General features: G+C 40.9%; 1 protein-coding gene and 1 long non-coding RNA gene across 5 annotated transcripts in view; one reads left to right on the forward strand and one right to left on the reverse strand.

The window, feature by feature from the left end:
• The window catches only part of B3GALNT2 (beta-1,3-N-acetylgalactosaminyltransferase 2), a 54,384-nt gene that overhangs the window by 39,386 nt on the left and 2,976 nt on the right, over positions 1-12,022 (forward strand). For 2 of the 4 annotated variants that reach the window (XM_043477052.1, XM_043477054.1), the window contains 6 exons: positions 887-997; positions 3,677-3,755; positions 7,346-7,529; positions 9,735-9,860; positions 10,415-10,574; positions 11,244-11,300. In XM_043477052.1, coding sequence (XP_043332987.1) covers positions 887-997; positions 3,677-3,755; positions 7,346-7,529; positions 9,735-9,860; positions 10,415-10,574; positions 11,244-11,300 — 717 coding nt within the window. Of the gene's footprint in view, positions 1-886; positions 998-3,676; positions 3,830-7,345; positions 7,530-9,734; positions 9,861-10,414; positions 10,575-11,243; positions 11,301-12,022 lie in introns of those variants that run through there. The other 2 variants (XM_043477053.1, XR_006270938.1) reach the window with 2 other exon arrangements.
• LOC122446622 lies at positions 429-8,496 on the reverse strand. The gene is made up of 3 exons (XR_006270939.1): positions 8,289-8,496; positions 5,416-5,505; positions 429-639 (listed from the first exon to the last, which is right to left on the reverse strand). It is a non-coding gene; the product is annotated as an uncharacterized LOC122446622 (long non-coding RNA).

Below are 12,022 nucleotides of genomic sequence, written 5' to 3' on the forward strand. Positions count from 1 at the left end.
CTTCCATTGCAGGGGGTGCAGGTTCGATCCCTGGTCAGGGGACTCGATGCCACATGGCACCCCTCCCAAAAATCAAAAGAACGCCAATTAAAAAATCATTTCTTTAAATCTACTAAATTAGCTTAAACTTCTCTTCTTTTACTAATATCCCATACTGGGAAAAGGAGAGTGAAACCAGGCATTCTTATAAATTGCTAATGACAGGCAATTTGGCTCTCTGTTATTGTCCTAGTAATTTCATCTCTTTATAGTTGGAGAATAATCACTTTACAGTATTGTGATTGTTTCTACCTTTCATCAACATGAATCAGCCATAGGTACACACGTCTGTCTCCTCCCTCTTAAAACCTTCCTCCCATCCCATCCCTCTAGTTGTCACAGGGCACCAGCTTTGGGTTCCCTGTGTCATACAGAAAATTGGGGATTTATTTTCAACAACAAAAAAAACAGATTTATTGGGGAAAATAAACATTTACACCAGAACACGCCTCATGTTGTTTGAGTAGGTATTTGATAGGGTCCAAAAATGTGTGACGGTAGGGAGATGTCGGAGTGACTCAGGATGCACTCGCTCCGTGGCGCTGGAACCAGCCCTTGAAGAAGAGCAGTCGTAACAGCTGCAGTCACAGAAGGAAAAGCCTTTGATGCAGTGGGAAATGACAGAACAGCAGCATGTAAAACTGTCAGAGAAAGGTCTTTGAAAGTGTTGATTTAGATGTGCATAAAAAAAGACTCCAAGATATATACTAAAATGTTACTATTGGTGTGTTGGAGTGCACAATAAAAGTTCTAACTGTGTCTTAGAAAAACTTTTCCCCAGAAACTTACTTAAGACCTAAATGACAGCAATAAAGAAACTGACTCTGTGTTCATCTTTCTACAAAAGAGCTTTGAAGGTACGATCGTGTGGGAGAGCCAAGACCTCCAAGGCCTCGTGTCAAGAAATCTCCACAGAGTGACAGTTAATGATGGAGGAGGGGTTCTCAGAGTCATTACAGTAAGTCCTTCCTTTTTTAATTTAGGTTGTTGAGCATACCTTAGCGTTCTTTAATACCCTAAAATGTTTTTAAGTTTATTTTGACACCAACTCATATGGAACAATGAATCTTATGTTTAGAATGTATGTAATAGAAAGTGTTGTTGAGTCACCAATAGTAAAAGATGAAAAACTGAAATGTTCCGGGATTTTATAGCTTCAACCTTCATAGACAGTTTGCCTTAAGATTAGTGCATTTTAGGAAGTATGATGTTTTATTTTCGCATTAGTTTTTAGGTTAACATCTTTTTAAGTTCACTTCCTCAGTATTTAGAGTATTCAGTCTCACTTAACATCAGTACGATGTCAGTTAGAATACTATGGATAAAAGTGTTAGAAGGTAAGATTGAATATTCACCACCATTTATATTGCTGGGCTTTGTGGTTTTCCTTTTTCATTTGCCAGATTTTCTTAAAACTTAAAACAGACAGGTAGATTTCTCAGAGTAAGTGTAGGATGATAAAAAGGTATAAGCAGACTTAAAATGATGAACTTTAAATAAATAAGTGATGGTGTGGTGCGGTTATAGAATTGTTCTCCTTGAATTCTGGCCTAATGATTAGGAAAGCACTTGGCGTTTAAATTCACAGGCTTAGTACATTTCATTAAATATTAACCTTATTCACATAAATTAATCCTTGAATTTGAAATGAAAATCATGAGGTTTGTTATTATACATTATACATTCAGGAAACATTTATGGCATACTCATTGTGAGGCAAGCACAATCTTGGGAGATCCATAACTGTCCCACAGGGGAATTTACAGTCCAGTGAGGAAGAAAGACGTTAAACAGACAGACCCACACATTCAAGTGTAATTACAGCCTTAGCCTTGTAGGCCATGTTTAGGATTTCATCCTTGATTATGAAATGTCCCCTATTTAATATACAGTGTTTCATGGATTTGTAGGGTTTTTTCCTTATTTTCAAAGCAAGTGCCTTGAATTTCTTGTCTCCTTTTCTGTGTGTGAAACTTAAATATGCAAAACATCACAGAATTCTATACTATTCAGTTGATTGCACAAAAGGAAATCAGTTTACTTCTGAGTTTTGGGCTAGATTTAAGGTAAAGATTCACATGATCTGCTTTGGGAATAAATATGATTGTGGAGGGCTGTGAAAGCTCAGTCGTGTCCAACACTTTGTGATCCCATGGACTATACCCCGCCAGGCTTCCCTATCCATGGAATTCTCCAGGCAAGAATACTGGAGTGGGTACCCATTCCTTTCTCCAGGGGATCTTCTCGACACAGGGGATTGAACCTGGGTCGCCTGCATTGCAGGCAGGTTCTTTACCATCTGAGCCAACAGGAAGCCTTGTGGAGGGTTAACAGTAGCTTAAACACTCAGCTAACTGGAGGAAAAAAAGAAAAATTTGACTGCTTAGGAGCCTATTCTAAGGAACCCATGTGCAAATAAAGGTTTTCATCATAAATGCACAGAGCTGTAAGTTTTCCTAAGTCTTGCTCCCTTGCCAGCAAGTAATAACCTCAGAAAATTTTCAAAGGCAAAATAAAAGCCAAGATGTGACATTTTAGATAGAAGTTAATAAAGTACTGTCAAGTTCTACACAAAACAGTATAGTGTGTACAGTTTTTAAAAAGAAGAAATAACCAACCCCCCACCAAAAAAGTGTGCAATCTTTTGAAAAAGATTTTTTTTTTCCTTTGAAAAAGAAAAAAACAACTCCTCCCACTCCCCGCAAAAAAAAAACCAAGAGTGTACAATCTTTTCTACAAAGTTGGAATCTGTAGCATTCACCTCTAGAAATTTTCTGCACGTTCAGCTACAAATCATATTCTGAATTAAATGGTGATTTACCTCAGTCACCCCAGAACACTTGTGTCTCTGCTGGCCTTAAAACATTACTTTGTATAGTAGAGCTCTGCTAGAAGGATCTGTTCAAAAAGGGACTAGGCAGGCAGTAAGGCCTCTTGATCGGGTGAGTATGTAGAAAAAATGCTGTAGATGTGCTGAGGCATGACCGACAGTCTGATCCAGCCTTCAGCAGCTGGTAGACATGCTGGGGGGTAACACCCAAAGGTGAGGCCCCTCACTTCAAGTAAGGGCCTTGGGTAACCTATGAGGTGAAAAGAGGCATATTTCTAAAAACAACAGCTCCTCCAAAGCTGAGAGGTAGATAGGACTGTTGTTGGCTGTTGGCACAGTAATCTCTGGGCACCTTCAACATCAGTAGTCTGGTTCAACTATTGGCTTAGACAGCTTTTCACTATATGGTAGCAGACACTTTAAAATGTGCCTGGTGTATTTGAACTCACGGGCATTTTCAATCTCCAAGTACTCAAACATGATAGTAATTTTATTTTTAAGTGTGGGAGTTTGGGGATGTAAAATAAAGCTGGTTTTGGTAATAATGTTGGTAGCAAGTTCAAGAATATGATTCTGTGTAAGCTGGAATTCTGAACACCAGTCTGGAGATTATTCGGTATACCTGTCTTGGACATTGTAATAATTAGACAACAACAGCAAAAGTGGAATGCTGATATCCTGATAGCATCTTAGATGGATTCATGTGCCGTGGAGTCACATTATGAATTTTGCAAAATTAATTTTCAAGTGTAAGGAATGTATTTATAGTCATGAAGCTTCAAGCACTTATATTCTCGTCTCTTTCAGACTGGGGAGGGTGCCTTGCCTCATGAATTCATGGAAGGTGTGGAGGGAGTTGCAGGTGGTTTTATTTATACTATTCAGGGTAAGTCAGCTGGTTGAAAGTTGAAAAGCATACGGAATCTCACCTACTTCATCTTCATACTTTAGTCATGAAAGGTAATCTTTTCCTTTTTTAGTTATCAAAAATAGTTTTTATTGACAAATAATTCACATACCATATAGTTTATCAAGTGTTTGATTCCATACTTTTTAGTATATCCTGCATTCTGCTATCATCTCCACTAATTCCAGACCATTTCTATCACCCTCAAAAAGGAGTCGCTGTGTGTGTCTTCAGTGATGCTTCTGGAAATACCCACATTTGTGAACTTCTGAGAATTCTGCATCAGTGACCCCTAAGAACAGCTGTTGTAGCTGCTGGTGGTCACTTGTCCTGATCATCACTTACAGATCAAAGGTGCCCAGTGGTGGTCCTGCCTGATTTCTCAGAGCTCTGCAGATCAGGCATTTCTAGGAAAGGATTTGGACCCAGCTCCCCTAAAGTCACCCTGAGGTGACTGAGCAAAGCAGAGTCCATACTCTGAGAGGCAGTTCTTCAGGGGGACTCCTTTAATGTGCAGGACTGAGGATGAGACAGAACGCTCTATTTGAGGCCACTGCATGTACTTTGAAGATGTGAGCGGGCTGTGGCACCTTTTTTTTTTTTTCTCTAGCATCTTTATTTATACAGTGTCCCCTCACCGTATTTACATCACCCCTAAGGGAAAGTCAGAACAGGTACATAGGTTTTGCCCACAAACTTGCCATTAAACATCAAGATGTAAAGTTTAGGGATCCTTAATTTTAGTCCAGAGATTTTTCATAAAACTATGAGACCGCTCTGCCAGGGGTGGTACCAACTTAGCTCACCAGAGACTAGCTAATGGGTCACCTGGGGAAAACTCAGGTCAGGAGGCCAGGTTCATAAAACAGCTCACACTTGGGGGCGGGTACAAGTGTACACACCATCTGACTTAATGTCTAGCAACTTTCTTTCTTGTGCCAGTTATGTCAACTCTGTACCGTCAGGAGACTTTAAAAACTTGAGGGGCCCATGAGACTTCTGGCACCGAACTATTCCACAGGGAGCAGCTACTGTGCCTTGAACAACTGGTTATCTTAAATTTTCTCTCTGAGGCCAAAGGATTAAGGTTTGGGTGAGAAAAACCCCTTTCAGACAAGAGAAAAATACCTCAATTTTAGGGTAAAGGAATTAGAATGAATAGATTTTACTTCTCATGTACTGGATATATCTGAAAAGCTGACTATAATTTTTTTTTTTTAATCTGAGAATTTATGCACTGTTTACAAGAATCACATGCTACACAAATTCTCAAATTTTGTTGGGCGTTAGCATCTCTGGCTGGGCCCTGCCTCAGGTTGGAGAGTTAAGAGTCTTCAGGATTGGAGCTCAGATACCTGTATTTTAACAGGCTTGCTAGATGGATTTAAAGCCTCTAAAGTTTGAGAGGCTGTAAACTGTATGATTCTTGTAGATAGCACCTAGACAGATGGTCAGATTTAAAACACACAGATAGTATACTAGTTTCCAGATACATGCAATATAAGCCAAATTGTACAGTCTGTTACTGGAAAAGCCTGTATTTAATTTCTGCTCTTGTTACCAACCGTTTTCCTACTGCCATAACTTTATAACACTTCTACTTTCCTCCAAGTGTTAAATTGTGTATATTTATCCTTACCTTTAAAGTGACAGGATGTTACAGTAAGAATTGAGAAGGGACCCAAGATCATTTAGGCCTATGCTTCTCAAAGGGTCCTTTGTGGTCCACCTACATCAAAGTTACAGGAAGTCACAGGTTAGAAACACAGATTCCTGGGCTCCGCTGGCTCTCTAGGCTTGGGGCTTAGACATCTGTATTCCATAAGCTTTCCTGAGAACCACAGACTTAGTCCAGCTCCCCCTTTTACAGATGAGAATGCTGAGGCCCAGAAACGTGCAGTGTGTCCAGGATCCCACAGACAGTGGCAGAATCAGAAACAGGTCTCAGCCCCACCCCCAGGCTCTCTGTCTGCAGTTACAGAGTGGAGCACTAAATACCGCTCAGTTTACTTCCCTGCTGCTCAGCCACCCATTTGTCATTTTTCAGAGATTTTCTAATTTTCTGAGTTGACAAAATCCTGTGCCAGTGAAAGAATTGCTGCCTTATTTGAGGACAGTCCGTGCACAAATGTGACAAATGATTCATTAGCTTGTGAGATGGTAATTAAAATGTCTTTTAAGCACATTGGTAATCATTTTTATTATGGAATAGCACAGATAATCCAGAAATAGTGCTATAAGAAACACTCATGTCCTTGTTGCTTAGAACTAACATGTTTACATTTTTTCATATTTGCTTTTTTTTTTTTGGAGAAATGAAGCATTTTAGATAGAGTTGAAGCCCCTCCCTCCTAGGACTTCCTACCCCTGCTCCTCCTGCTCCCCTCAGAGAGGACACCACTGTCCTAAAGCTCATGTGCATCCTTCCCAGTCTTACTATCCTACTTTCTACTACATATGTACGTAACTCCTATGACATATAGTTTTGATTAAGTATTTCATAATTTATACCTATGGTATATATAGCAATTGGCAAAATACTTTTTTTCACTCAGCATTATTTTTTAGTGCTGTTCCTCTTAACATCCAAGATCAGTTTGATTTTTTTAAAATTTATTTTATTGAAGTATAGTTGATTTATAATGTGTTAATTTCTGCTGTACAGAAAGTGTTTCAGTTAGATATGTGTGTGTGTGTGTGTGTGTATGCTTCTTTTTCATATTCCCTTCCATTGTGGTTTATTACAGGATATTGAATATAGTTCCTTGTGCTACACAGTAGGTGTTGTTTATCTATTCTGTGTATGAAATGTTTGCATCTGTAACCCCAAACTCACAGTCTATCCCACTCTCTGCTCCCTTTCCCTTTTGGCAACCTCAGTTCTGTTTTCTGTGTCTGTGAATGTTTCTGTTTTGTAAATAATTTCATTTGTCCTGTTTCTAGTCTACATACAAGTCATGCTGTGTGGGATTTGTCCTTTGCTTTCTTACTTCGCTTAGAATGATAATCTCGAGGTCCGTCCATGGTGCTGCAAGTGGCTATATCCTTCTTTTCTGTGGCAGAGTAGCACTCCATTGTACATATGTACCACGCCTTCTTTACCCTTCACCCGTCAGTGGGCATTGGGTCGTTCCCCTGGCTTGGCCGTTGTGAGCAGTGCTGCTCTGCAGGTTAACTTTTTAACTGCTATATCCCATTATGTGAACATACCATGATTCAGCCATTCTCTTATCGGTAGGCATTTAGACTGGTTCCATTTTTCACTGTCACAAACAGTGCTGCCATAAATACCCTTGTGAGCGTGTGAAATAATGTCTCTGGGGATGTATCTACAATTGGACTTACACAGTCGGACACCTTCAGCCTAACCAGGTGTTCCTGAGTTGCTCCTCACAGTGAGTCCGTGGGTTTATCCTCCCACCAACAGTGTGTGGGAGTTCCGGTTTCTCTCCCTCAAATTTCCTAACACATGTTTTCTGTTAGGTTGCCTTGGGAGGAGTGTTAGTGTGGCAATATTACAAGTTCTGGGTCTTACGCTTGCAGTAGCTCTTTTCTCCAACTCTTTTTAGAAGGCGACGCTCTTTTAAAAACCCTTCATTCTCGCCCTCGAAGACTTCTCGATCATATACATAATCTCCACGAGGAGGATGCCTTACTAAAGGAAGAAAGCAGCCTCTATGATGATATTGTGTTTGTGGATGTTGTCGACACTTATCGAAATGTTCCTGCAAAATTACTGAACTTCTATAGATGGTATGTTATAAAAATGTTGGGTAGGTGCTGTTTTATTTTTCTTTTGATGTAGAAGCAGTTTATCAATAACATCAAACCACTGAGATTTATTTTTATTTTTATTTTTTTCACTGAGATTTTTTAAACTAACCTAAGAGCCCTGAGCACCTGTGATGTGTTCTATCATACCCTAGTTCTTTGTGAGGACTAATTTTCTGAAATGCTGCTGCCTTGTTTCTCTTAGCAGATCCATAATGTGAGTGCTGTTAATCAAAAGCAAGGTAAAAGATGGTTCACTTTGCGTCATTCCTACTTTCCCATAGTTGTCGGGAGCCAACATTAGGTGAAAATCAGTGAGTTTGAAAGTGGTTTTCATCCCCACCCACCCAATATCTCCCACTGACAGTCACTCACACCCAGGTTACTGATCTGAGTTCTGTTCAGCTGAACATCCACATTGTATTTCTGTTCTGTCCTCCACTCATTGAAAAACTACCTGCCCTGATTCCAAAACTTTTAATACGATGAAACTCAACAACCCTTAGAGTCTACCATATTGTTACTTCCCAGACCCTCCAGTATTTCTTGGGTCTTGGTTGTAACTCCTTTTAATACCAACAATAAGTATACAGTAACTTATTAATTGAACACAAGTAGTTGTTAATATTACTGTTACTCTCGAGTCCGTAACTTTCTGTTGAGCCTCTGATACTGTCTACCCTGACTGTAGATGTAAAACCTTCAAACTCTGTCTAGATCAAACACATTAAGTATACTCACATCTTTTGTCTTTTTTAAAAAACTTTATCAGAGAGCTTGTTGCTTGATGAGCCCCAAAGTCTGTCCCTTCTGTTCTTCTCTGTTGCTCATGAGAAATTACCAACTTCTGGTCCTGAGGGGTAGACAGTTAAATTCATTTATGTAGGTTCATAGCTGGGGCAAGTCAGTATAATTTTGGGGTCCTCTTGTGGATAGAGGGGAGATATAAGTAAGAGTTGGAAGTGTGGGTATGCCCAGAATGCCAGGATTAAGTTTGACAGCTGCAGCAAGAAGAACATTCTTTTAGCTTGAGGCCACTGATGGGGCTTCTGCTGGTGGGGCCAAGGCAAGGACACAAACAGGGGAGGAGGGGTAATGGAGGTCCAGGTGGAGATCAGGACTGCGGAGTGCTAGGGCTTTCTATAGGGAGCCGATTCTCAACTGTAGAAGTTCAGGTTTTGTCTCTTCTGCTTGCATCTCTCTGTGATCTTAGTGTCTCTGCCACTGTCTCTTCTGGGCCTTCATGTCTGCCAGGACACTGCAGGGACCTATTAACAGGCTGTGCGTCCAGACCTGCTTCCCAGAAGTCAGTCCCCAGTCTACCCTCCACACTGTAAATGACATCTTTGTTATTCACTCATCTTTATCCAGGGGCTCCATCAGTGACCCCAGTGTCCTTCATCACGGAAGTTTATTTTTGATTAGCAAGTAAATAGTATCTATATCTTCTGCTGTTAACTGAAAATAAAACTTTAGAAACATAGGGTTATGCTTTTGGTTGTGGATCTGTTGTTAAAATTCACCATTCTGTGACCTAATGAAACTTTTTCTCCAGATTTCTTTAGCTCAAATTTCTGTCATTTTACTGGTTCTTATAAAGACTGGGTTTTTTAACAAAGAGGTACAGGGGTTGGCAGTGTGAAATTGAAGAGTCAGTTTTGTCTGTAGTTGCCATTATATACTTTATAATGTGTAGATAAATGAAATCACCCTCTTGTGCCGTCCAGAAGTCATTTGTGATGGCTGAATTACTGAAGATCATTTCTAAGGGAAAATGTATTTCAGTGTTTTGACTCAGCCTTTTAAACACCATAAAACACCTGCGTATGGTACAGATAGCAGCAAAGGACATTCTCCTGTGTGCCAGTGTTCTGTGAAAGGCACCTGTCTGCTCACGCAGGCCTCCTGTTAGGAATGCAAGGGGCAGAGTCCTGCTGCTTGACAGACATGCTGGCCTGTCCTGCGCAAGGCCTAAGAAGCATTTGATTGTATGCTCCATCTAAGCCAAAGCTTTTCCCCACCGTGTTCTTTTTCCTTAACGCCTTTGCAGATTGGCTCGGCACCCGTCTGCTAGGCCACTCTGCTAGCACCAAGTGAGGACTGTAGCTGGCGGCAGTCTCCTCTTAGGGCAGAGGCTCTTGATGTTGGAGGGGCGCCCTGACACCGTATTCCTTTTTTCGCCAACAGGACTGTGGAAACAACCAGCTTTGATCTGTTGCTCAAGACGGATGATGACTGTTACATAGACTTGGAAGCTGTGTTTAATAGAATCGCCCTCAAGAATCTGGATGGGCCTAATTTTTGGTGGGGAAAGTAAGTTAAACATTGTTAGCCCATCAATGTTCATTTCATGTACTGAGCACATGTAGTTAAGAAAAAAATGTGGTTGAGATAGGAAATTTCCTTGTTAGGCTCCAAAGTTACTATGTTTTATTAATTTATAATTAAAGGGGAAAAAACTATTTTAAATGGAAAACCTCAGGCTAATGTAATGAAGGGGGAAATTAATGTGACTTTTTATCACCATGCCCTACTACTGAAATTAGAAACTGCTATTCCTTAAATGTATGATACGTTTCTGAAACCATTTGCTGTGTCTCTAAATATGGAGTGGTAATTTATTTTTCATTTATTTTTTAATATATCTATGCAAGATGATTCAGAAACTCCATGAGAGAATTTAACATACCAGTCTTCTTTATAAAAACACCACTAGATACTTAATTCCTCAGGCCAAAAAATAAGCTTTTTCCTTTCTTTGCTTCTGTAACTTGTTCCTTTGTAGCATCAATTAAGGACTCGGGTTTAACCAGTGGTAGGTAGGGCCCGTGTCCGAACAACGCAAGCCAGCTTACTTTGAGTCTCAGTTTCAGGTTGAACTGGGCAGTTGATCGGACCGGGAAGTGGCAGGAGCTGGAGTACCCCAGCCCCGCATACCCCGCTTTTGCATGTGGGTCGGGGTATGTTATCTCCAGGGACATCGTCCACTGGCTGGCTGGCAACTCGGGGAGACTGAAGACCTACCAGGTAATTAAGGACTTCTGACCTAAAAGTACACTCATCAAGCAGGTTTCTTTTTTTTTTTTTTAAACTCGACCCAGTATTTCAGCCCTAAAAGCAGAGCAGCTTCCCTTGGGGAAAGTATGGTATTCCTTCTGTATAGGAATCAGCAGCCCTCAGAGGTTAGGGATACACTTCTATCCCTTAAACCTTGGCTGTAAATTTTATTCCTGTCGTATTTGAATGTACTTCTTATGTTTTCAGCCTGTATTTAAAGGCATCGTCCCTGGAGGAGTGTAAAGATTTAGTCTTCGGCTTGCTTAGTCTTCCTTCTTATGAATAAAAGCTTTTTATTTTTGCTGATTCTGGTGACAGTATCAATAAAACAGCTCTGCCTGGGCCTTAGATCCACAGTATCTTTCCTGCTGTTGGTGCTGGAAGTTTAAGGTCCATGCAAAGAGGGGCTGGCCGCCTGCTTAGTATGTGGTCTCACTTCATTGTGGTGTGTATGCTTCATGTTAATAATGATCACTAGCTTGTACTTTGTGTATCCGTGTTAAAACATGCAGCACTTCATAGTAGAGTAATCAGAAAACAAAGAAGTACAAAGAGTACATCTGGGAGTGAGTGTGACACTGTTTACCGACCAGACAGCACTGAAATTTTTACTTTCTGAACCTTCTGGGGCATGTGTAGGGTGAAGATGTAAGCATGGGCATTTGGATGGCAGCCATAGGACCTAAAAGATACCAGGTGAGCAAGCCTGAGCAGGGCTGGCCGCAGGGCTCGGAAGAGGTGAGTGAGGTTTCTCTTATCCAACCTTGGGCAGAAAGTGTGAATGGAAAGTCTTCTAGTGTCATCATAACTGTGCACTTGATTTAATTCACTATCACTGACCAGGGTCTCATAAACCAAAAAGGAAATGTTTTAAATGGAAGTTCTCCTACCCACAAAGAGTAAAGTGTTTATACATTTTTATACATTTCATTAAATTCTTTGCAGCTTTAAAACTTACAGGAATTGGCTGACTTCAGACCCTGGCTGTGCGACGGCTCCACAGAATGTGACTCCAGCAGTGGACCCACCTAAGTGGGGTCTCCCCTGAGACCCACCTGGGGTCAGGGCGGAGACAGAAGGCCTCCCATTTCCTTTACTACCCCTGGAGGTGCTCAGCCATCAGGGCCACAGCTCTCTGTGGGAAGGAGTCTGATTATTATGTCCCACCTCTTTATGTTCTTGAATTGAACGGACTCTGTACTCTGCGATATTCCTGGAAGCAGGAGCCAGTCCATGGAGCTGGGAAGTAGGCTGGTGGGTGAGAACCTGGACTCTGGGGTCTGATAAGACTCCATTTTAATCCTTCCTACTCAGCCTACCAGCATGAACGTCACTGTAACCTGGAGCAGGTTTCTTCACTCTTGGTTTCTCACTCATAACAAGGAAATAATTGCTAGCTCACAGGTTATCGTGAGAAC

This window comes from Cervus canadensis, chromosome 8 (genome assembly GCF_019320065.1).
Source record: "Cervus canadensis isolate Bull #8, Minnesota chromosome 8, ASM1932006v1, whole genome shotgun sequence".
Taxonomy (NCBI): domain Eukaryota; kingdom Metazoa; phylum Chordata; class Mammalia; order Artiodactyla; family Cervidae; genus Cervus; species Cervus canadensis.